Raw genomic sequence first — 24007 nt, forward strand, 5'->3', positions numbered from 1 at the left:
AATGTGAGCAATTTTAGAGACTTCAATCACACTGAGCTGCAGGTGCTGGCCGGCTGCTTTCACAAGGAAAATATTTAAAAGTAAAAATAAAAGGGGGGCTTTCATAGTCTCAATGATGCCTCATAGGTCTATTTCTTTTATCTATATTACATGAAACTAGGATGGGTGAGCACATCACACCGTGAATGTTTTCACCACTGGAACCACTATAAAACAAGCCTTCCATGCCAAAACATCCGTAGCAACATCGACATAGAAAGAAGGGCTTGCATGTGGTTGTTTGCTATGATGCGATGAGCTTCCTGCACTATCTCTTCCTGTATGACTCCTCTGAGACCAAAGCACATCCTTGTGGTTCTTTCACACTGCAACATGATTTATTGCACCGTGTTGACACAAACTCTGCTTCTGGATTTAATGTAAGGACCCAAAGCAGCGTCGGGGTGGCATTATGGCTACGCACACTGTCCTTGGACCAGGGTTTAAGTCCCCATGTTGTCAAGCATCCACCCTGCTGAAGGCTCCAACAGCCAGGCACTGAGTCACTACAAGCTTGGGGAAAGCGGCTGTATCGCTGAGCAGCCCTGCAGAGAGAGAAACACAGTCACCTTTGAAAGCATCCCCTAATATCACTGGGAAAGTACCAGATGTGAACATGGAACTCACCTCCTTGTTGTGATGAATCATCTCCCACTTGATGCAAATCCAGCATTTGAAGTATGCAGTTTGTTTTAGGTGTGTGACAGAAATAGAAGTTTGCGACGAAAGAAATTGCCTGAAGAAAAGACTATTAATTTAATCGCATTGACATGCACAGTATGAATGAACCTAATCTGCTTACATCTCAAGAGATTTTTTTGTGTAGTCCAGATAGTGATACAGCAAAGCAGTGATAAAAAGAAAGTTGAGTTGCTATATATCGATTCCCCATCTCTTCAAAACATCATCTTGCATTTCCTACTGGCCTCATTTTGCTGTCGCCACCCTGACTTCTCCTGCTGTTCTTTGCTCTGTTTGTAAAGGTTAGTAAAGGTTATATCATCTGCATTTCTTGATTTGTGTTGTTTAAAGCAAATGTAGTGCTCTTCAGTCATGCAGCAGCAAGACTGAGGGTGATCTGATCATGAAATCCCAGAAAGAGGCTAGAAAAGACGGATGGTCAACCATTATTGTCTGGTTGTGTGAGGGGTTTACTGGATTGTCGTGTTTTATGACGGTGCCATATCAGCTGTCTTCATTATCTCAAGTTTTATGCTTATAACCAAACATTCACATTTTAATGATATGACAGCTCATTTGAGATTGGAGGTCTGGATGGGTTAGTGGACCAGGAACAAAAGGATTTATGCCGGTGTTGTGTTGATGTCAGGGCTGCATGGTGGTGTGGTGGCGTAGTGCTCTCGCCTCACAGTGTGAATATCCACAGTGGGAGCCTTGCTTTTCTCCCCTGAGCCTGATACACCAGTGTTCTTCCACCATCCAAAACCATGCACTTCTGGTGAATTGCAAGTAACGATCTGTGTGACGGAATGTCGCTCATTTTTTGCCCTGTGCAAGAATGGAGACATGTCCAGAGTTTACCAAGCCTTCACCCATACTGAAATAATCTACAGCAAAACGTGATCACCAAGTGTGGTATGAAAAGGTGAATTGAATTGATAGTGTTGTTGTCTTTATGGTGGCAGTGTAACAAAGTTATTAGCTTAAGGCCAAAAGAAAAATGCAAAACCACTATATATACTATACAGTGAGGTATCAGCCCAATCAACTTCATTTTCTCTCCATAGCAATCTCCCTGCACTGCTGCTACCTGCCATCTTCCCTCCTCCTCACACCCTTTCCTCTCTTAGGTCCTTCTTGCACTTGTTTTGCAGCTTTCTTTCTCCTCTCATCCACTTCCCTCTTCTTGTCCTTCTTTGCCCTTATGTATAGAGCTTGTTTCCACCTATAGTAAAATAAGGAAATCATCATCTTTGGAAGAAATGAAAAGAATAAATAACAAGTTTTCATCATGTACGTTTTCTCCTGCCTCTCCTCTCTGGCTGTCCTGTGTTTAGTCTTAACTCCTCTCTTCTTGTCTTTGCCTTGTTCCTCATAGCCCTCATTCTCTCATATGCCTCTCTCCTCCTCTCTGTTTTTGGCAAAAATCAGCAGTAATCAATATCATCATCACAATAATAACCATTTACCCTCACAATGCAAATTGCAAATTAAAAATGTGTATGTGCACGCATTTGTGTGCACAACAGTGATATTTTTTAAATGTGGCTTTGTGTGTCAGTGCACACCCACAAAATGTCTCTGCTCCGAGTTTATCTCATTGTTTGAACAGCGCTGCTTTAATTAGGACAGGCCTGTCTATCCGTGTGTGTGTGTGTGTGTGTGTGTGTGTGTGTGTGTGTGTGTGTGTGTGTGTGTGTGTGTGTGTGTGTGTGTGTGTGTGTGTGTGTGTGTGTGTGTGTGTGTGTGTGAGAGAGAGAAAAGTGGAAAACAGTGTGTGTGTACATGTACCCATAGTGCCCCCATGTGGACGGCTTGTAAAAGACATATTCTATAGTCTCGTTACACACACACACAAACACACACACACACACACACACACACACACACACACACACACACACACACACACACACACACACACACACACACACACACACACACACACACACGCCAATGACACGGTGTTATATTTGGAAACACAATTTCATGCTATCAGTACTGGCGAGCTCTTCCATTTAGATAGCAACTGTGTGTGTGTGTGTGTGTGTGTGTGTGTGTGTGTGTGTGTGTGTGTGTGTGTGTGTGTGTGTGTGTGTGTGTGTGTGTGTGTGTGTGTGTGTGTGTGTGTGTGTGTGTGTGTGTGTGTGTGTCTTTGCATCTGTTTGTGTGTCTATGAGGGCAGAGACAGTCCTCCCTGTGCTACCACTGAGGTTCTCAACTTCATTGAAATTAAAAGTGGGTTGCGATGGTAACATTTGGATTCTCACTAATTATGTTGATTAAAAATGTGAAAATAATTAAAAAGTCAGGAAAATGATCTCACAGCAGATGATCAGCAAAACATCTAAAAATGATTCAGATCACAGTCTCTTTCACTTCTCTCGCTCTAATACACACCAGTCTCATTCTCTTCCTGTCTTTCTCTGTCGCACTTCAGAAGCACTTCTTTGCCACGCAACACTGAATTATCCACATTCATCTCTCGCACTAGCTTCCTCTCACTCTGTTTCTCCCCTTCCTTCCACGCACACACAGGTGAATCTTGTCTCCATGTCCAAAAAAACAGAGCAGCAGTAACAATAGCGAAGTGCAGGAAAACAGCACCGCCTTCCCTGTAGTGCATCTCTGCTTTTCAGTCAGTCACTTGACTCATTTTCAAGTTGTTAAAAGCATGACATGCCTCGTCTCATACTGCCAGAGCAGAGACATCAGCAACAAAAGTAACACAAAACACCAGGAAACTCGCAGTCTCACTTTCTTTCGGTCTCTCCATTACTCCAGTTCTCTCACAGCCCATCTTTGGTCTCTGTCCCGCTGACAGAAGGAATAAACAGGCTCAGAAAAGTGTAATCTCTTTCTTTTATTAGCAACAGCAAGCACAGAAACAATGATTCTACCCTCTTCCCCTCCTTTTTCTCCTCTGTCTGCTCTTCCCCTCTTCTCAAGCTTTAATGAACCACAAATCTCATCAGCCATCTTTTTCTATCAGCTCTGCCATCGCTGCTCCTGTACTTCAGTATGAGTCTTCAAACATTACTTCTTAAAGTATGTCAACTGTCTGCTAATGACAAGGAGAACTGTTCATAATTTATATATACATAAGGTATGTATGATTACATACATACATAGATTGTATGTATTTATGTCCTAAAATACCTTGTGCTCACAATTGGAGTGGATATTAAGTAGAATTTGACAGTTGTTCGAAGCAGCAGCATTGGAGTGACAGTCCTGCTTCACAGCTCTGGTTTACTGGCTGGTGATTCACTGCCAGCTGATCTTCAGCATGTTCACTGTCTCACCATGGTGATGTTAAGGAGGACAAGGACGATGTTATATATTTGCAGCCATCAGCTGACAGTGTTGAAGAGGTGGTGGTATAATGACTGCTTTGTACACCCTGACCTGCTTCTCTTAAAATAAATAAATAAATAAATAAAAACAACACAGCATGAACATTGATCTTGTTGGATGGCAGAGGCAACTGGGAGCTGTGATATGGAGCCGGCATTGTTTTCTGTGTCAACATTACAGAAGAGAGATTTTCCACAACATGTTAATGTGTAAATCTCATGACAGCGAGGCCGAGCCAAGCCACTGATCATATGCAGGAGGCGTATAGGGAGAGCGGGCCCACCACTCTCCACTGGGCCGCAACGTAACTTGGCTTGGCCTCAACTTCAAAGAGTGGTGATGGTCGTGGTTTGCATTTGATATTATGTGAGAGAATTAAGAAATTCTGCCAAGGATGTCATAAAACATGGCACGTTGCACATCATCAAAAAACAAAACAAAACCGGGCAACAATGAGAGGAAGATTGTGTTTTTAAGCAGATATTCATGAGCGAGTCTCATTATGTTCAGTGTTCCTGTGACACCAGGAATCCTTTTGAGACCTTCTGAACAGAGGTGTCTATGGTGGTAACCAACATATTGAATGTATTGTGCACTTCATTATGCTCTATGTATTCATTTGTATATGGGACTTCAAACTGCCAGAATGCATTTAAAACACAATTCATTCATGTTTTTCAAACCATATCTTTATTCCACTTAATTATATTGAGCAAAATTCCAATTTTCTCCCGTTCAGATATGAGCAAAATTTGCCTTTTTTTTTTTTTTTATTAAAATTTTGCATGTTTTCGGTTTCTTACAGCAAACTTTATTTCACTCGGCCACAATTATAAGAATCTCCAATTTAGTACCAGAATGCATTCGGTTTCATAGCAGACAGACGGCACCAAATGGAAGCTTCTACGTTAAGTGTGGTCTACGTGTTCACCAGTGCGTGCCTCATTTATAACTGTCATGCTTTTTACTTCCTCCTGGTGGGAGTGGGACTCTTCACCCCTCTTCCCGGTGCTGCCTTCGGAGGCGCAGGGCTTGGAGCAGAGGGTGCGGGAGCGGGCTGGGTCTTTGGCTGTGGGAGCTCAATGGGGAGTTTAGGAGGGATGATTGTTTTAGGGGTCAGAGTTGGTTTTGCCTCAGGGATTTTCTCTCCGTGGCGGTACACGCTGACCTGGAAATAGAAAGAGAGAGAAAAAAAACACCATGATGTGGATAATTGCCAGTGCTGATATAACAAATGATTTCAGAAAGAAATTAATATTTAGACTTCCATAGTTTTTACATTGTACTGCAAATTTAAACATTAGAGGTGTGAAATATCATCCCTGTGGTCGCTTTGTAATGGAGCAAGATTTCTGTTACACACAGGAAAATGTATCATTTATCCAGCTACACAGCAGTCACACTTACCACTATATCCACAGATTCCCCTCCGTATTTATTCTGGACAATCATGGTATATCGGCCAGAATCCTCCATGGTAACACCTTTGATCGTCAGACTGGCAAACTTGCCCTGGTCCAGGGAGACCACGTACTAAAATAATGAAACCAGAGGTTAAAATAGCGAGAAAGGCAGCAGGGGGAGTTGAGTTTTGATTTATCATTTAAAGTGTGTGTCACTTAAAGTTTGATTTAAAAATTGATTTTTATCCAACTTGGAATAGCAGCGTGAGCTTTGATTTCTTTGTTCCAATTCGCCAAAGCTGAGTGCCGTCGCCTGCATCCAGTCCATTGTCAGTTTGATCTGACTGAGCCCTGTTACCTCACCCAAAATACGATGGGACTGAATATCAATGAAAACACACTCCATCTGAACTTCTCAAGGCCACTGAAACAAAACTATCCATGTTTAAAGCCTTTTGAGTGCACTCCAGATTACTTTCTCCTCACACCTGAGACTGAGTGAAGTGCTTACTCTGACTTGAACCTTGTGAGTGATGCAGACAAGAGTACAATATTTTAATTTCTGTCTCTCATTCCTGCCCACTCAGTTGTGAGGTCTGGGCGTTTATACATTTTTTGAGGAGTAGCACTTGCAACAGGCCAATTACATTGCTATTAAGAGAAACACTTGCCTTTAATTGTGAGAAATTCAAAGCTCTACTGGTATAAAATTCCTACAAAAAAAAGATCACTGTTTTGTAATTAACATGTTATGCGGTCTTGGATAATTGCATTCATTTATTAGCTCAATGTAGGTTAATCCGTGGGTTGCTTATTTCCTTTTTGTTGGACTGATGAAAGGAAGCTGCTGTATTGAAAAAAGAAATTATCTGGTAATTATTGCTATTTTTGTGATGGTAATAATACGAAGAACCCAAAATCTCATAGTTGCTGACAAAATGTACAAAAGCAAGTCCAATTCACCTTCATTCAAACCTGTGCAGTTCAATAGCTGTTTCTACATAAAAAATCTAATGGATCTGCATATATTTCCTTGTTTGTTTTTCTGTTCGCTTTATATCCTCTGTGGCCTTTGTGGTAACGAGGTAGAGGAGGGGCACTCCAGAGGTTTAAAAAACACATCACCAAGGATCTCGGCTCTTGTTTTAGACAGATTATTAGCAGGTGAGAGAATGAATAAAGAAAAGGGCTAACTTGAACAGAAATTCCTTCTGGACCGGAGTTTCTAAAACTTAAATCTTCAAAGCTGTAGGAGCCGCAGAATCCTGACGCTGTTGAAAGAGGCTCCGCTGACAGGGGACAGACTGCAGAATTACACTGGTTGGCAAGTAGGTCAATGAGTTGTGAATGGTAGATTTGCTCCGTATTATATGCTGATGATCAACGGCCTGGGTGAATGCAGTGCGCGAGTGAGTGGCTGGTGGTGGTCAGAGGGGTCGATGGCGTCGATGGCGCAGATTGGCGGCCTCACTTCAGTTAGCCTATGCCAGGGCAGCTGTGGCTACATACGTAGTTTACCTCCATCCAGTATGGAATGAATGAATAATGCAATGTAAAGTGTCTTTGAGTGTCCTTTAAACTGCTATAAAAAAAAAAAAAAACCTATGCATTATTTATTATTATTAGTTATATTTACATCCGCATTTTATAGGTATCTTGTCATATTTGCTCATTATGGAATTAGAAAGCTTCTGTCATGGTTGTAATTTGCATTATCACTCTGTTTGTGAGGCTTTCCAAATGCATTCAAAGCTAGAAAGTAACACAACATAATTTGGCTGAGCTGTCAGCGTGGAAATTCCATCACACCAATATGCAAGTTAATAGAAACATCATTTGCAAATTTCTTGGATCAATGAGATGATTAATCATGTGCGAAAAGACAGGAGCTGTGTTCTTGTTGGAGGTTAAAAAGCTCAGCATTAGAGATAGCAGCAATTTCTGTCAGGTAAGTGAAAGAACAAGGTCCTCAATGCAAACCTGCGTGCCGAACACATATAACCTATATACTTTAATTATGTGCTCCAATGACAAGTTAAAAACGTGTTGCGAAATGTATTGTGATTCCTATCACACCAACACTGCCAGTAATTACCTGATCATCGGGTTCCACTTCTGCTCCACTCTTCAGCCATGACACCTGAGGCTTGGGCTCTCCGCACACTGTACATGTCAAACTCAGAGTCTAAAGAAAGTAAAGAAATGTTGTTTTTCAGTACTTAGATAAAGATGATATACCTGTACACACTTTGACACCTACTTTCTTTTCCATGATTGTGACCACGTCGGGCAGACCGCCGATCACCTTGCCACGGTCTGAAACAAGCCAGTGTTAATATACTCAGTCATTACTTATTTAATACATGTGAACTGTACATGAAATACGGTGAACTCACTTTTCTCAGCAAAGGCTTCAGCCCTAAAACAAAAGTAAAATAATTTTTTTGTCATAGCAGTTAATTAGTACTCATCTCACTATCAATCTTCAAATTTCACAATAGAGACTCAGCAATTACAAATTCAACCCATGTGACATGCCCGAGCTAGATAAGCGTCAGTCCTGCCAAGCTGGTTCCGGGGTTTTTCTGTCCTCTGGCTCTCCATATTAGCTTCATGCACACACATATTACTTCAACTTCTGGTTGCCCAATAGCAGCCAGATGGGTTGCTACAAATTACTTGTGCTGAGAGCAAAGCCACATTATTAACTTATTCCGTTACTTAACAAGTTGTTTGGCTATTTGTGGAGAAAACAAAATTGAGATTGTTTTCAGAGGGCTGTCAGAGCAGCATGGCACAAGCAGAGGTCAGCCACAGGACAGATGGCCAGGGGAACTCTGCTCTACTCTTGGCATGTTGATGCTTAATCAAAAGGGCAATGGGGTGTCACCAGTTAAAATGTGTTTGTAAAATCTTGTGCTTAAATGTCTCTCTTTGAATGGTAATTACGAGTGGGATTTGGATGGTTTCCACTCTGCATGCAGTGTTTAGTGTTTGGAGTTTCAATCTTTTTTCTCTAAATGGATTTGTAAAATTCAGTGCATTGGGTTTGCTTTGGCCAAATTAGCCCAAGGACCCCAAAGGATCCCTGCTACCTCACTGTTTCTATTCATAACCTTGATTTTGACTCAAATTTTAATATGCTGGACTTTTTCCAGACAACAAGGCTTTGGACTTTTGGACTCACTCTAGTTCCTGAAATATTCAGCTTGAAGATGGAGGTGAGCTCAGCTCACGCTGTACTGGCCATCCAAGGACTAAAATACAGCTGCGTTTTCTCACAGGTGTCTAGTCTGTCCAAATACATCAGGTGCAAAGTTGACAGAAGCACCGAAAAGCAATCTAATACCTGGTTTCTACAGAATATATAAAGGTAAGCAGCTCAGGGTGCGGAAACACACAATTATATGTGACATAAACTATACTGTGTGACGTTAAAGACATATGATTGGTATCCAACTGATTCTGCTGCATGACAATAGCATCACATGCGTGTAGAATCAGAACTAAGTATCTAAACAAGAGAAAAACATTGTGTGTCATGCCCAGATCCCAGCATCATCCAGCCAGCCTGGGATCACACAAAAGAGAGAGCCGCCATGAAACCGCCTGAATCCACACAAGAATTCTGACCCCTGCAATCTTAAAAAAAGAGCCTACAGGGTGATGCCAGATATTCACAAGCATGTTGCACAGATAAAGAATTGAACTAATGCAGGGTTGGCTATGGTTCTGAAATACTGCAGTGGGATACAAGGCAGATAAACGATAAGCACTGCAACTGAAAAGTTTACCTGATGAAAAATAAAAGTTTATCAATCTGCATGCACATTGTAAACGAATGAGTTATGATTCTTATCTATATGAACAAAATGTATCCTTGTAAATCATTGTTTTAGGCTGATGGATGTTAAGCTTACAATTGTGGAACAGATGTGAACGAAACGGCAATTCGTCAGGAGCAAAGTTAGTCTGACTGCAATACAAATGCAAGCAAAGAGACACACTTGAGAGTTTGGTCTTACTTGAGTTTCTGGAACTCAGCATATGCCTTCTCATAAACTGTAAAAGACAAAAACACAAAGTGCCTGTCACCATTCACAGAACAAATGCCTCCTTACTTTATCTAAGAGGCATAATGACTAGTAAAATCAATTTTCTCAAAAACAGCCTTGGCTTGTTCGTTCATCAACAGCCACAACAGTGCTTGATAGTCAACATATTACAGTGAAATATCAATAAATGCTTTTGTGATAGCTTTTTGAGTTGACGTAATATGCTACATGTCACCAATGCATTCAACCTGAAGTTTTATTTTCTTCAGATAAATATTTGACATGCAAACATCATGTATCCGACATTAACACAAGCTAAGCAAACCTGCAGTTGAAGAGTATCCAGCAAACTTTTTTACAGCCAGGTTAAAGTCCTGCGGGGATGATTATTTGATACCCAAAGAACGGTTTCTGAATTCTTTGAAAGTTGTAGACAATAAATCGCACCCAAGAGGCCCACAAAAGAACAAGTGACTGCATTGTTCCTCTTCTTTACTGAATTATCAATAAAAGAGTAATTGATGCTGAGACTTGGAAAATACGAGAGGGCAAGTACTGACCATCACCGCTGAGGTCCAGAGTGCGTTTATGAGAGTTTTCGGAGTCAATGATCACAATGGAGTATGGACCTTTATCTTTCTCCACAGGCTCAACCACCTGTGAATGAATTAAAGAATACAGTCAACAAACCTTCCCGCTCAGGTTGAGCTTGATTATTTAAATGATGAGTGGTTACAATAGAGTTCACATCCCACACTCGGGGTCTGAACCCGGGTTACAATAGTCAGGATCAAAACGTAATCTGATGCGCCACCAAGGAGAGATAATAATGATAGCAATAGTCTTTCATTTTTTTGCCACTTTCTTACATGAGGTGCAAAGAGCTTTTACAAAAAGTGAGTGAAAACATATTAACAGAGACTAAGACTCAAACAAATGGCCAATAATAATTCCAATTATTAAAATGTATCTTAATATTTTGCAAATTTCTACCAATGCAGAAGCAATTTGGGAATTGTGTAAGTGGGACGTTCAAGGAAAGGGGGGTTTTATTCTCATCAAATCACCCATGTGTCATTGTAACATCCAGTTCAACATTGTGAGTTAGAAGATAATACCTCCATTGTTGCCATGGCAGGAGTTCCTCCAATCACAGTCTTTTCACTGTGGGACAATTTAGCCTCACTGAGGAGAACAAAGAGCAGAGATTATTGTGCATGTGTGTGTGTGGTGTTGTGATTCCAGTAGATGAAGCCTGGTTCAAAGGTAATGGAAAATCATGTTTACATGCCTCTCTGATGGTGCGCCCATCAATCACTGTGGACATTTTTCAAATTCAAGTCTCTTTAATTTTTTTCTCTCCCCCCTTTTTTCATTCTTTTCTGCCCTCTTTTTGATGTGTCCACTTGTTCCTACTCTACTACAGGCCTCTCCACATTGTATAATCTCTTGGGTAAGACAAAGTGCTTTTAGCAGCTGAAAAAGACTGTGCTCCTTTAGAGAAAATGATAGGGTTGTGATTCCTGTCACAAAACAGAGCAATTTTACTGCAATAAGCAGGATAATGAAAACACTTGTCAACCGCCATCACAACTTTTATTATGTGGCTTATTGTTTTTGCCACTCGTGGCAATTCAACTTGGGAGAAAGACAGAATCATGTGTTTGCGGTCAGCATGTTTATGGGAGGACTTAAGAGAAAACTGTAATTCCTGCTAAAAAAAATCTCTGCTATGACTGCAGATACTAGAGACACTTTTTTCTTTTTATTTACTTCCTATTCTTCAAACATGTACTGCTGCTACTGTTTGTAGTGGTGTTGTAGTAATATTAGTATTGTAAATCTGAATTCTTACCCGTGATACCAGGTGACGTTCATCTCTGAGGTGTAATACTTCATGTGACACTGTAGCTGAATGCCTGTTGCTGTGCAGTTAATCACCAGCTCTGCTGCAGTGGCTCCTAGAGGAGTTGATGGAGGTGATAGAGGTTCAGGAGAGCACACTTGCAATGAAAATCAAATACATGTTGGGCACTTGCTGTCGGATGTGACCTGGCCTTGCATCGCTGTGAGAGCTACAGCATGCAGGACAAAATTAATCAAATAAAATCAAAGTTCCATTTTCCAGCCATTTACTAGATGCATTTTAAGATGCCCCTTTTTATGTTACCTTTGTGCAACTTGGAGGGAGGAAAATTGTACTAATGAAGCAGAGTGTAGACTTTAGAGTGCAAGCTGTTTATGTGCTGCATTTAGGAAAACACTTCAGCCGTCAGACGTTTTATCAACTTCTTTTTAAAGCCATTGTGCTTAAAAGGGCATTTCATGCTACACTATGTCTACGTGGGACTTCGCTTAGTGCACATTACAAGTGGACAAGTGTGTCATCCACCTGGTCACATCACCATGGTTTCCCATTATCACAGTAATGAACCCTCTTCTCCTCTGCAACCACTGCTGTAACAGTTGCTGCAGAGCTGTCAAGTGACTGTCTCTTAAAATAGGAGTAAGATGCTCCTCCACACTGTCACTGTGACAGCGTAGAGGAATTTTAAAGTGATTTCACCGCATGATGGCATGATGGCCAAATGCTTCCAGCATGACAACTGCCACACACTGATAAGTGTGTGTATGTAGCAGTCAGATTTTAAATCGGAAACGTATTGGCCCGGTGATAGATCTCATAAATCTCTTATCACTGCAGTGTGATTGTGTCATGTTAAGTTTGGATAATTTGAACTGGTTCCCTCCAGTGGGAAGAGGATGATGTTGTTGATGCTTATGTGGATGTCTGTTCTTAACCTAATTCATTTTTGTGTATTTGCTGTGTGTGTGCGTGTGCGTGTGTGTGTGTGTGTGTGTGTGTGTGTGTGTGTGTGTGTGTGTGTGTGTGTGTGTGTGTGTGTGTGTGTGTGTGTGTGTGTGTGTGTGTGTGTGTGTGTGTGTGTGTGTGTGTGTGTGTGTGTGCGTGTGTGCGTGCCTGCGTGCCTGCGTGTGTGTAAGGAAGACAGAAGATACCTACCAGCCAGTTGGCTGAGCTTGTCTATGGCGTCCTCGAAGACTAGAAGAGAGGAAGAGTGGCATGGGGTCAGGCAAGAAGGCAATGGCACTGGAAAGGAACTATGCTGCCCTCTGGTGGCTGCTGTAAAAGGTTTAAATCAATACCATACTCTATCCTAATTATTTTCAACTTTACCAACATTGAAGAAGTCTCATGTCCTTGTGACTTTATAATCCTGCTGTGATGATTATTCATTCAAAACCCCCAGCCCTGTGGCAATGTCCTAGTCCAGAAGATACTCATACATACATTTTAAAGAGAATACAAGACAAGCAAGAAAGGTATGAGGAAAAAGTAATGTTATAATGGGAAATCATTAAGCACAGAGAAGTACAGGCTTTAAGAGTCCGGGTCTTAGGAGGTTAAAGATGACAGGGTGTCAAACTGAGTTTGCTTTAGATCGGGGGTGGGAAATCCTGGTCGTGGAGGGCTGCAGCCCTGCACGTTTTCAATGTGTCCTCACATCAACACAGCTGACAGCAATTATTGGCTCATTATCAAGCTTTCTGCAGAGCCTCATCATGATAACACAGGTGTGTCTGAGCAGGTAAACATAGAAAAGACCAGGATTGCCCACTCCTGCTCTTGATAAAAAATTTCCCTGGACAAATTTAATTGTACCTTCTTGAGAATCAGTATTCTCAGAAACAGAGCAAGCTGTCACATACAGAGAAGTATTTTCATTCAGCAGACAGAGAAACACAGTTGGAGTGGTGGGGTTAGTTAAACATTTATTAGTATACCATGTGCAGATAGAGTGTATTAAATTGGATCACATTGTTTTCCTGCCTCTGTATTAATGACCACTGAGTTATTTTGGGGGGGGGGGGGGTTAAGGAAAAGTAAACTTTTACTTGTTAATTTTGTCACAAGTAATTATTCATTTATATGTGTTAATTTAGACATGATTCAATCACGAGTTAAAACTTGGGCAGTAAGATTAATTAAGGAATAAGAAGAGATGTTTACCTTTTCCAGAAATATCAATTTGACTCATATCTTTCCCTCTGTCATCACTGATGGTAGCCTTGTAAATTCCTGATGTCTTCAGTGAAAACTGGAGAGAAAACAGGAAGAAACAGCAGGCACAGACTGGTAAACATGAATACATCTCACAGACATTCATATAAACCAATAATAAACAATATTTGTTCCATAAATCATTAGGAAATATAATTTTCATGTGGTTGGTTGCAGATACTAGATAAAGGTTTTCCTTTACAGGTAAAAGTCTTTAAGTAGCGTCATTCAACCAAATGTCTTTATTGTCTGTAAATCCACTGTTGACATCAGTGTGTGCAAAGACTCTGAGATTACAGTTAGAGTTGTTCGTTCAGTCAGCCAAGTTCTGTTTTTATTCACTCTATACACGCTGTTCCAGTTTTGGGGGAATTGTGTTCAGGAGTAATGTTGCTGTTAAACATTTTCTCATGAGGGATTTACTTGTTTAATTGTCAGTTTGCAAATTCCAGATCCAAGGTCTGGCTTCACATCTGGGATAATTTCCGTGTCCTCCTTGTACCAGTGGAACTCTGATTCCTTCTTCAAGTTAGCAACCTGCAATGAAAACACACAATAGTTAAACACGTAGTTTTACTTTCAATAATGTGTAGTCTTTCACCAATTTCATATTTCGAATCATTATCATTCAACACCACTAAACTTTTTCAGCAAACGGAATGAACTGTTTGAATGAATAAAACGTTTTTTTTTTACATTTTTATTTGAAATGATGTTAAGCTCAGAAGCTTATCATCTTGTGTTCGACGAAGTTCCTCATAGTTATATTTCCTGACTTACTGCCTTGTATTTGCATTCAATGATTTACTGATTTGCTGTTTAGTGGAACATATTCTTGGTATCTGTAATGTTTCTTGTGCAACTTGCTGCTATACAACCAAAAAGCAATATATTTCCAAACACATGCTGAACAGTTAGTAGAGCGTTTCTGCTAATTTTTTTCCCCTTCCAAACATATATTTGGCAATTGTGGTCAAAGATTTTCTTTCTAGTGTCATCTGTTCACACTTGATTCCAATATGACTCTGGCTCATCCAGATGTTACTTCGCATACACAAGATGATTCATCCATGCAGTGCGACATCATGGAAAAGTCCTGTGTCTGCCTCCTTCCTGCAGCTCTTCTGCAGTCCTATGGGGGATGTTTTGTGTCTCCTTTCTGCCCAGCAGACCAGAAAGTTTTCTTGGTCATCCAGATCCTGTATTGACTTCCACAGTTCTCCTTGACTGCTATTTCTTAATGACATTTCAGCCAGTGGAAACTGCAAGCTGGAAGTGGTTTGGAAGCTTTTTATAGCCTTCTCCTGCCATGTAGGCATCAGTTGGCTTCATTTCATTTCATTTTATTTCATTTCATTTCATTTTATGACAGTTGCTTTGAGAAGCTTATGGTTGTGGAATATTTCCATGAGATTTGAGCAGTCAGTCACTTTGTTACCTCTAGACATGTCATTGGCTGACAATTCGTATTTATAATTCTCCATATATTGCAAGAACTAGCAAATAATTAAAAAAACAACCAACTTGGGCATTCATGGGAGTTCTCAGACCGTGTAAGTATACACAACAAAAACGGTCTTTGATTTCTGTTTCTGTTCATGAACATAAATGTAGAAATGTATTTGCATTTTTAAAAAGGCTCTTTTTCAATGTGTTGGCTGCAGGGTTAGTATTTTCTTCTTTTCACTTCAAAAGTCAACGGAATATCAAATGGCCCAGGGGTGGCCAAATGTTTGCACATAACTGAATCTCTGCTTATCTACATAAGACATTCACTCTCATCCACTGGATGAAAAAAAGTTTATTTAAAATCCCCAAAACTTCAGGCTGTTTTCATTCTCAATTATATATATTATGCTCTAAACAATCATTGACACAAAAATACAAATAAAACGTATTTCTGCAGAAGGTTTGAGGTTGATGCCTCCTGTGGATTGGCATTCACAACCTAATATGTTTTTTACTACAAGAAACAACATTTCCATCCATCCAGCCATCCATCCATCCAACTAATTTCAAGCACACAGTTTTGGACTGTGAGAGGATACCAGTGTTCACACAGGGAGAACATTGAAGCTCAGAAACCGCCCCAAACGACTCAATTTTGTTTGTTTTCAGGCCAGACATTATCATAACAGCAACTGTGGCAACCTGCACAGAATCGCTAATCGGCTATCCAAGTCAGCCTCCCATTTGTTTAGAGCACAAATATTCAATAATCATTGAGTTCGGCTTTGTTTACCTTACAGACCAAAGTGACCGCGCAATCATCTCCAATCTGAAGTGACAGGAACTCACTGAAATGGGGACCTGTGATGGATAGAGTTGTTAGTGAGATGCCAATAAAAATGGGCATAAGCTTTTACAAATACCTTTTAGGTAAAAGCTTGTGTGTCTATGTGGTAACTGCTCTATAAATGTGAAATATATTTTAGCTAGCTCTTTCAAACGGGTCCATTTGACTTTTCATGTTCCAGCTCCAAAATTAAACATGGTTCACTTCCGTCTTCCATGTGTTCCTGCATATTTGCTGATTAGTCATGTCCCAGCAAACAGGGTGGTGTGTACAATAAAGCTCAATCCAAGATTAAAAGTGTCTGATGTTTTGTATTTCTTACCCTCCTTGACTCTGATGTATTCTCTCCTCTGGTATTCAGCCTCAGCCAGCGCTGCCTTGAAAGCTATGTGCACATACAGATACACATAAACAGAGAATAATTAAAAGATCAAAGTCTCACCAGTAGCTGCCATAGATTCTTTCTGTGGATTTCCCAGCTAATGGTCGCCTGCATGAGAGTGGAATCATAAGTTATGAAATTATGTGGATTTCAAAGTATACTTCATACATAAAGTTCAAACCCACCTTACAACTATCAGCTTATTACATTCCCATGATGTTATCCCTTGTGGTGGATATGAAGCAAATCTATTGCCAAATACATGTATGTACTGAATGCAAGTCATGTCCCAGTGGGTTTGCAAGCAAGCATCACCACTAATTAATAGGAGGAGAAATACACGAGTTTCAAATTGGAAAGTCATGTTTTCACACATAACGTGTTGCTGTGGTTGCAAATAGGTCAGTTTATATATGTTTTGTACCTGCTTATAAACACTGGGAATTATTGGTGGAGAAACAGTGAGATCTGGCCTCTCTTACCATCACCGATCAGAACCAATGAGCTCTGTGCTTTGCCTCCTCCATCAGTGATCTGGCAGGTAAATGTGCCCTCATTCTCCTCAGTGAAGCGATCCATGATGAACTCAATGACACCTGTAGCAACATCATGACCCATCTTGTTGGGCTGTCAAAAAACAAGAGCTGCATTTTAAAAAAAAAGACCCGCAGTACACTTGATAGTAGCCTCTGTGATTATAAATGTTTTTTCCTTTGTGGTTAAGCTTTTCATGTTGACAGAAATTGACAGATAGTCATGCAGACATCTGATGCTCATCTTGAACGACACTGCGTCTTACATCAGCTCCAGAGAGTTCCATGTTGTTTGCATAGAATTTATAGGTGACTTTTGGAGAAATCTCTTCAGCCTGCAGCCAGAACCTCACTCTGCCTCTCTCCATAATCTTATAGGCCAGCTCAGATTTCAGAGGGATGACTAGAGAGGAGAAAGGACGGTTAGGAGTCTGAAGACTTTAATGTGCTTGTTCAATTACTGGAGAGGGAAGTCGAATAGGCAAGAAGAGGAGAGGAGAGGAGAGGAGAGGTTGAGGCAAAAGAACAGAAGAGGTGAACGGTGGTTAGGCAGGTGATGCAAAAGCAGGTAAGACTTTTTGAATCAAATAAAAAAGAAAAATATGCCCCTAAAAGAATAAAGAAATCTGAGAGGTTCAAAGCAGTCAGAAGAAAGCAAAGTGAAAGCATGAAAAGCAGAGACAGAGAAATGGAGACAGTCAGTGAGTGAGATTAAGGCTCGGCCAAGAATAAGCATGAAAGAGGTGAGATTAAATGGGACAAAGAGAGATTATAAGAGCCTGACTGAGTCAGCCAGAGTTACCTACCTGGGTGTCTGATATCATAGCTGAGTGCCAGCAACTTTGTCAGTTCTGAATCAAAGAGAAAACACATCATTCTAAATCAAATGATAGCAAATTGTGAAATTATTGTACACTAATATCACCTGAGCATGTCCACCTCAAGTCAGACAATTCAACAGTTGGGTTGTGTTTATCACGAGGAGGAAGGTAAGTGCAATGATTAAAATTGAACTGAAGCAGTCAGGAAGATGTTGCATCATCGCTCAGTGTTGTTCAAAACACGACACTCCACCTTATTGAGCACTGAAACTTCTCCAACACACTGCTTCATGAGTTTTTCATATTACACTATTGGAGTGTTACCAAATGTCTACCTGTGACATAAGTGATATAAATGAATCCTTGTATAGTGGGAAATTCAGAAATTATTGTGCATTACAAGTGAAGTAACTGTAGGCCAAATAAGAAGCAATCAGTGGATGGCACACTGAATAACATATTATAGCCTCGCAGCACAGTGGTGCAATAGAGGGAAAAATATTGTGAAAGTTTCATACAGGGAACCCTTTTGCCAAGAAGACGTGAAGATAATACATATTCACTGCCCCCAGCTTGGAGAAATAATGTCAGCAATCCACTCTGCTAGTATCCATCAGATATTGAAATTTTTCGTTGTCTTCCAGCCAGCGAAATCGGTTGTAAGCACGGTTTAATTTCTTTCATCTTTATTGCATCTTACACAACACCTTCGTTCTTTGATACTCAGTTTACTTTTGACTTTGGTTTAGGTTTGAACCTTTGATGTAGTTGTCTGGGTGTTGCTATACGGCTGTTTAAATGTTCATGATCAAGGTATAAACAATCTTCCCCTGAGCCCCCTCCCTCCTGAGCTTGCCAGCAAGAATGGTTGTGCACCGCTTCTTCAGTCTAAGATTTGCCGAGTTATTATCATTAGGATTAATTTTGTTTAATTTTGGTAATTCGGCATCCATTTAAAATTCTTGAAAGAGTCCCACCTTCATTTGTGATCATATAGCTGGATGACACGCCAGTCGTGTTGGTGACAAATGCAGAAAAGGTTCCGATGTCCTCTTTATCAGGGTTCTTAAAGATCAGTTTGGAGCTGCAATGCCAGACAAAAGAAAGAGAGCAGATAAACAAAGACAGAGCAATGATGTACATACCTGTATTGATTCATTTGCATGGCAAATGCCTGGTTGTCTTTGGGTCAGTGATCTTACAGGCTGCCCTCGGTCTTAATCTCTACTCCCTTGGAGAAATCTGTGATTTCTTTGTAATCTTTCTTCCAGATGAACTGAGAGCCCTCGTTCATTTGGCAGGACTCAAAAGACAAAACAATGTCACCTGACTTCTCATCCACCACACAGGACACCTCCTGGGAACCTTAAAAACAATCACATATACTTATTAAACTGCAGCCATTTTTTTTTTTTAAGGAAGTTGAATCTGAGTCTTTGTTATTAGATATATTGCATTCATTTTATTTGTCCACTCTCTTTCAGCTTACCTTCAGCACTTTCAAAGCAGCATCGCTCCAATAACAACATCATACAGTGCAACCAAAACTAGGCTCTTAGCTGTATTATGTGGTACGAAGGAAATATTGAATTTTTGTATTCTCCAAATGTCTTTGACGAGAATTTACCTTCAACAGCCTTTGCAGTCACAAGGTCAGAGGCCATTGAGGCCATTCCCACTCCTGTAGCATTGACCGCACGTACTCTGAAGGCATAGCTACAGCCCTCCTCCAGACTCGTGACCTAGAGAAATACCAGACAACAAGGAATGCATATTCACATCCAGACCAGGTAAAGACCTGTAATGTGTGTCAAGAGGAGGAGGAGGAGGAGGAGGAGGAGCTGTTCACTCTCACATGCAGATTTGGTAATCTACAATCAGGCAGATTTGGTCAGGTTAATTAATAATGACATCAGAAACCGCTGTAGGTAAATACCCGCATTTCTGAAAACGTAGGAGAAGGTGACAGCAGTAATAAATTGTTCAACGCAGCAGCAACTGCACTGAGCAGTTGTAAAATATGATGCACTACAACACCAGCAGCATCCAGCCCTAGAAACATACATATTTAAATTATAAAACATGAACAAATTGTTATTGTTAAATAATAATTAGGATTCTGTGTTTTGTAAACCACTCTAAATACACTTGAAAAAAAGCCAGATGATCTAACGTGTTGACTGGCCTGAAAGTGTTACTTTTTACACGATCAACTAAAAATACTAATTTAACTAATTTAATATTTTGCAACGTATGTAACCCTAGTAATTGCTTACTATAACCACTAGATGTCACTGTAGCATAATATAATGGGGTTGCACTACTGCGCCACATGCAGGGTTGATAAAAGCACTACAGGATGGGACGGCATGTAATGTAATGTAATGTAATGTAATGTATGGAAGTGGGGCAACTATACAGTCACCAGCAGATGTTTAAAAAAAAATCTTTAGAGAGGGAAAAACACAAATCTGTAGTTTTTAAATTGAAGAAACATGAAATGTGCAATGTAAATTAATTTTAAATAAGCTCACCTTTAAGAAGCAATGACTGGTAGCTGTCTCATTAGCTGTAGTCCATTCATTAGTGCCCTTCTTGGCGTACTCAACATGATAGCCTGTGATTGGGCCAGAGCCAGTATAGACAGGTTTCTGCCACTCAACCAGCAGTGAATCATCTCTTACTTCACAGAATGTCATGTCATAGGCAGGACCTATAAGACACATAAAGTAAAAACAGAGGAAAAATAAACTCATTGGCATTGATAGATTTGCATGATGTCATGAAATGTTCCATCTGACTTTATGTTTGGCCGGAAACTGGACCAGTCGAGTCAGAGGATGCTATTTACTAACCCGGTTCTGGCATGTTCCACACATCACACTTGTAGTCAGCAGATGGTTTAGAAGCTGGTCCAAGGCCAGCTAGGTTGGCGGCATACACTTGGAACTGATAGACTGCTCCCTCTGTCAAGCCCTCCACCTGTCAATACAGTGTTAATATTCTAACTCAGCACTGCGAGTTTAAAGTTTGACAAACAAAACTGATCCCCCCTTTTTTTTTGCAGTATGTAAATTCCACCAAAGAATTGGAAAACCAATCCAAAACATGTCTTCATTCTGGTATGAATGCAAATTATGCAACTTTTTACCTTATACAGTCTTTCTGAGAGTGGTGGGATATGGATCTCTCGCCACATGTCTGTGCCACTGCGTCTTTTATCCGCATAATACTCCTTGATCGTTGCACCTCCACTGTGAAGTGGCTTCTTCCAGTTCAGAACCATGGAATGGCCATCACAGCTCAGTAGCGCAATATCATATGGAGAAGAAGGTGTGGCTGAAAAGATACCATTGAGTTTTAATTATTGACTTCAAATTTTATCAACTGACTGTGTTGACAAGGGCGGGATGATAATACAGCAAACGATGATTACATTTTGTAACAGTAACCTCAAATATTGGAATACTAACTCAGAGCAGCCTTGACAGTCAGAGGCGCAGACTCCTGGGATTCATCACTGAGGCCCAGTTCATTGATAGCCTGGACACGGAAGACATAGGTTTCTCCTTTTGTCAGACCACTAACCACAAACCTAAAGAAACACAAATCGTTGGAAGTTGGAATGATTTGTTTTATGCGATAGAAAAGGAAGAGCAAAAGAAGGCGTTCGTTTAGGTGTGATTGGATTAATTATATACATACTTGGTGCTCTTGTGAGGTTTGTGATTGGCTGAGGTCCAATCCTTAGACCCCTTCACACACTGATCAATGTAGTAACCAATCAGATTGTTTGGTTCCTTTGGAGGAGCCCACTGGATGAGAACAGAAGTATCTGTTTCTCTTGTTGCAATCACCTGACCAGGAGCCGATGGTACACCTGGAGAAAAGACATCAAATATAAGAATTCCCAATAAATCACAGTAAAAGATTGGCAACCACTGTCACAGTCTGGATTTGTTACACTGTTGTAGATATTATGTTGGGTACTAGAGTAACAGTAAGAACTGCTTGAACGGACCTTTGAGTTGCAGAGTCTGAATGAGGTCACTCGGCTGAGATGGCTCACTGCCTCCATAGATGTTGGCAGACAAAACTCTGAATCTATAGTCTTTTCCCTCTGTCAGGTCAAATACGGCATAACGAGGAGATCGAATTGGGACCTGAGTGTTAACACGCTGCCATGTGCCGCTTTCTGCCATGCACTGTGAATACAAACAGCATCAAAAAAAGAAAAACGGTTTAAATTACGGTAGGTATTTGCACCAATACGAGGGTCTTATCACAGTTTCGGTCGAAAACATTAACTTTTCTAGAAAATGTTTGTTCAACTCCAGTAATACAGCCTCAAAAAGTGTTGTCACTCACTCATCCAAACCACACATCAGAGTTCAACGTTGTTTGCAAAGACTCACAATATCACAGAACCCTCTGTGAACCTCTTACCTTCTCTATGTAGTACCACATAGGAGCTTTGCTGGAATAAGGTGGGGCTTTCCAGCTCAAAACGACGTATGTCCGGTCAATTTCATTGATACTGATTCCTGATGGAGCACCTGGAGGTTTTCCGTCTTCTACGCAAGGAAAAAAAAAATCGCAATAAATAAACATTTACAGTATATCAAACAGTGTAAAACATGAGAAAATGTGCTTGAATTGGAATCCCACCTTCAACTTCATCATGGTAAGACACAACATCCAGTTTTCCACCAAGCTTCTTGGCTACAGTGGATGAAGAGACACAATCAACACTGTGCTGAAGTAAATGCTGAAATTACACCAGACAGACAAATGCTAAGACATATTATTTGGAGAAAAGCCCTAAATTAATTTCAAAATGTTAAGCAGTTACTTTAAACCTGCACAGTTTTAAAAGCACATAAGCTACCTGGGTTTGTCTATCTTCTTCTAATGTTTTAAAGAGTGGCTAGGTATTGCATAGTTTTATAAGAACTTATAACTTCAAAAATAAATGTTAAAATGTGTTTTCCCCCCTATGGTGGGTAGCACATTGTCCTTTGTTGGCTTTGGTTGGAAAAAGGTCTTCAAACTTCAGATTCTTTAAAATATCTTGCAAAATTATAACTTCAAACCCAACCAAGAGTACAACGCCAGCAGTAAGTACATTTATGACCACAGGACACATTTATCTTCAGAGTTATATGTTTTTAAATGGAGGAATGTAAATGTTTCTGTATTAATTTGGTTCAACCAACCATGGAGCCTTTCAAACTCAGTGGGGTCCAGGGCAGCGATGGGATCAGACATGCGGGATGCTTTGCTGATTCCATGGGAATTGACAGCTCTGACTCTGAAGTAGTAGGAGTGTCCCTCAAACAGCCCAGACACTGGGTATTTACAAATCTTTATGGGGTGATCGTTGCATTGGGTCCAGTTCTCAGTTCCAACCTCACATCTAAAAACAATAAAAAGAAAAGGGAAAAAAAAACAAAAAACATTGGCAGACTTAAGAAGTTGGCATACAAAGAAAAAACAATGTGTACTTTGATTTTGTGAAGATGAATTATGATGCTATGTACTGTGTCATCATGTCAGAATACAGATGTTAGCATTGATAGGAGAAATAAGTATATGAGGTAGAGGGCTTTTAATCTGTTCAACATTGGGTTTCTTTTCTCCCCCAGTTGACGATCAATGAATGGATAACTTTTTTTTTTTACCATCAATAAAACTTAATGAAATAAATGTTGTTTGCAGTGGCTCTTGGCAAAGAAAATAAACTAAATAAAAAAGACAAAAGCATCAGAGGAGGTTAAATGCAACGTGGATTATTTGCTTGAGATATACATATGTTTGTAAGCAGACCATTAATATCTTAATTCTCATAGACAATTGCTTGCTTATCTTATAGTCATTTACAGTTACACTTAAAATATTTTAAGTTGAGAAGGACAAAAAAAAGTATTTATATATATATATATTTAATATTACTTGTGAAAATGCTCAAAAGAAGATCCCAAGAGGAATAAGGGAATCACGCACAATATAGAAAAAAGTGAGCCGCTCCCTTTTGATTAATATCCCCTATTTGTACAGATAATCAAGCAAACTAGAGTTGGTGACTCACAGTAATCAGTTGGTCAGTTTATCAATTTATGGTGTTTATGTCAGTAACGCCTACTTGTCCACAAAGTATCCCAGGATTGGACCCTCTGTGGTGGTATTAGGGGGCTTCCATGACACAATGACATAGTCTCTATTGGCATCATGGATTTTGATGTCCATGGGAGCACCGGGAGCAGCAGGGACTGGGGGAGGGCCATCTAGACAGGAAAGAATCGGATGATACCATTTTTGTTTTGAAAGATCAACAGACTGTTAGAAGTAAGAAATAATAT

At 40.2% G+C, this 24007-nt stretch overlaps 1 protein-coding gene across 1 annotated transcript in view; it reads right to left on the reverse strand.

The window, feature by feature from the left end:
* Positions 1-4744: 4744 nt before the first annotated feature.
* myom2b (myomesin 2b) overlaps positions 4745-24007 on the reverse strand; it is a 28523-nt gene continuing 9260 nt past the window's right edge. The window contains exons 10-39 of the mRNA XM_080495914.1: positions 23791-23932; positions 22865-23064; positions 22317-22370; positions 22095-22222; positions 21670-21853; positions 21354-21528; positions 21122-21243; positions 20800-20987; positions 20504-20630; positions 20183-20361; positions 19276-19390; positions 18851-19013; positions 18626-18732; positions 17634-17678; positions 17094-17230; positions 16777-16921; positions 16235-16297; positions 15859-15926; positions 14040-14153; positions 13566-13653; positions 12558-12596; positions 11391-11496; positions 10654-10720; positions 10096-10192; positions 9506-9542; positions 7877-7899; positions 7741-7796; positions 7576-7665; positions 5485-5610; positions 4745-5245 (exon numbers count right to left, since the gene is read on the reverse strand). Coding sequence (XP_080352040.1) covers positions 5042-5245; positions 5485-5610; positions 7576-7665; positions 7741-7796; positions 7877-7899; positions 9506-9542; positions 10096-10192; positions 10654-10720; positions 11391-11496; positions 12558-12596; positions 13566-13653; positions 14040-14153; positions 15859-15926; positions 16235-16297; positions 16777-16921; positions 17094-17230; positions 17634-17678; positions 18626-18732; positions 18851-19013; positions 19276-19390; positions 20183-20361; positions 20504-20630; positions 20800-20987; positions 21122-21243; positions 21354-21528; positions 21670-21853; positions 22095-22222; positions 22317-22370; positions 22865-23064; positions 23791-23932 — 3389 coding nt within the window. The 3' untranslated portion in view covers positions 4745-5041. The remainder of the gene's footprint in view (positions 5246-5484; positions 5611-7575; positions 7666-7740; positions 7797-7876; positions 7900-9505; positions 9543-10095; positions 10193-10653; positions 10721-11390; positions 11497-12557; positions 12597-13565; positions 13654-14039; positions 14154-15858; positions 15927-16234; positions 16298-16776; positions 16922-17093; positions 17231-17633; positions 17679-18625; positions 18733-18850; positions 19014-19275; positions 19391-20182; positions 20362-20503; positions 20631-20799; positions 20988-21121; positions 21244-21353; positions 21529-21669; positions 21854-22094; positions 22223-22316; positions 22371-22864; positions 23065-23790; positions 23933-24007) is intronic.

The sequence above is a fragment of the Blennius ocellaris genome (genome assembly GCF_963422515.1).
Source record: "Blennius ocellaris genome assembly, chromosome: 1".
Classification (NCBI taxonomy): domain Eukaryota; kingdom Metazoa; phylum Chordata; class Actinopteri; order Blenniiformes; family Blenniidae; genus Blennius; species Blennius ocellaris.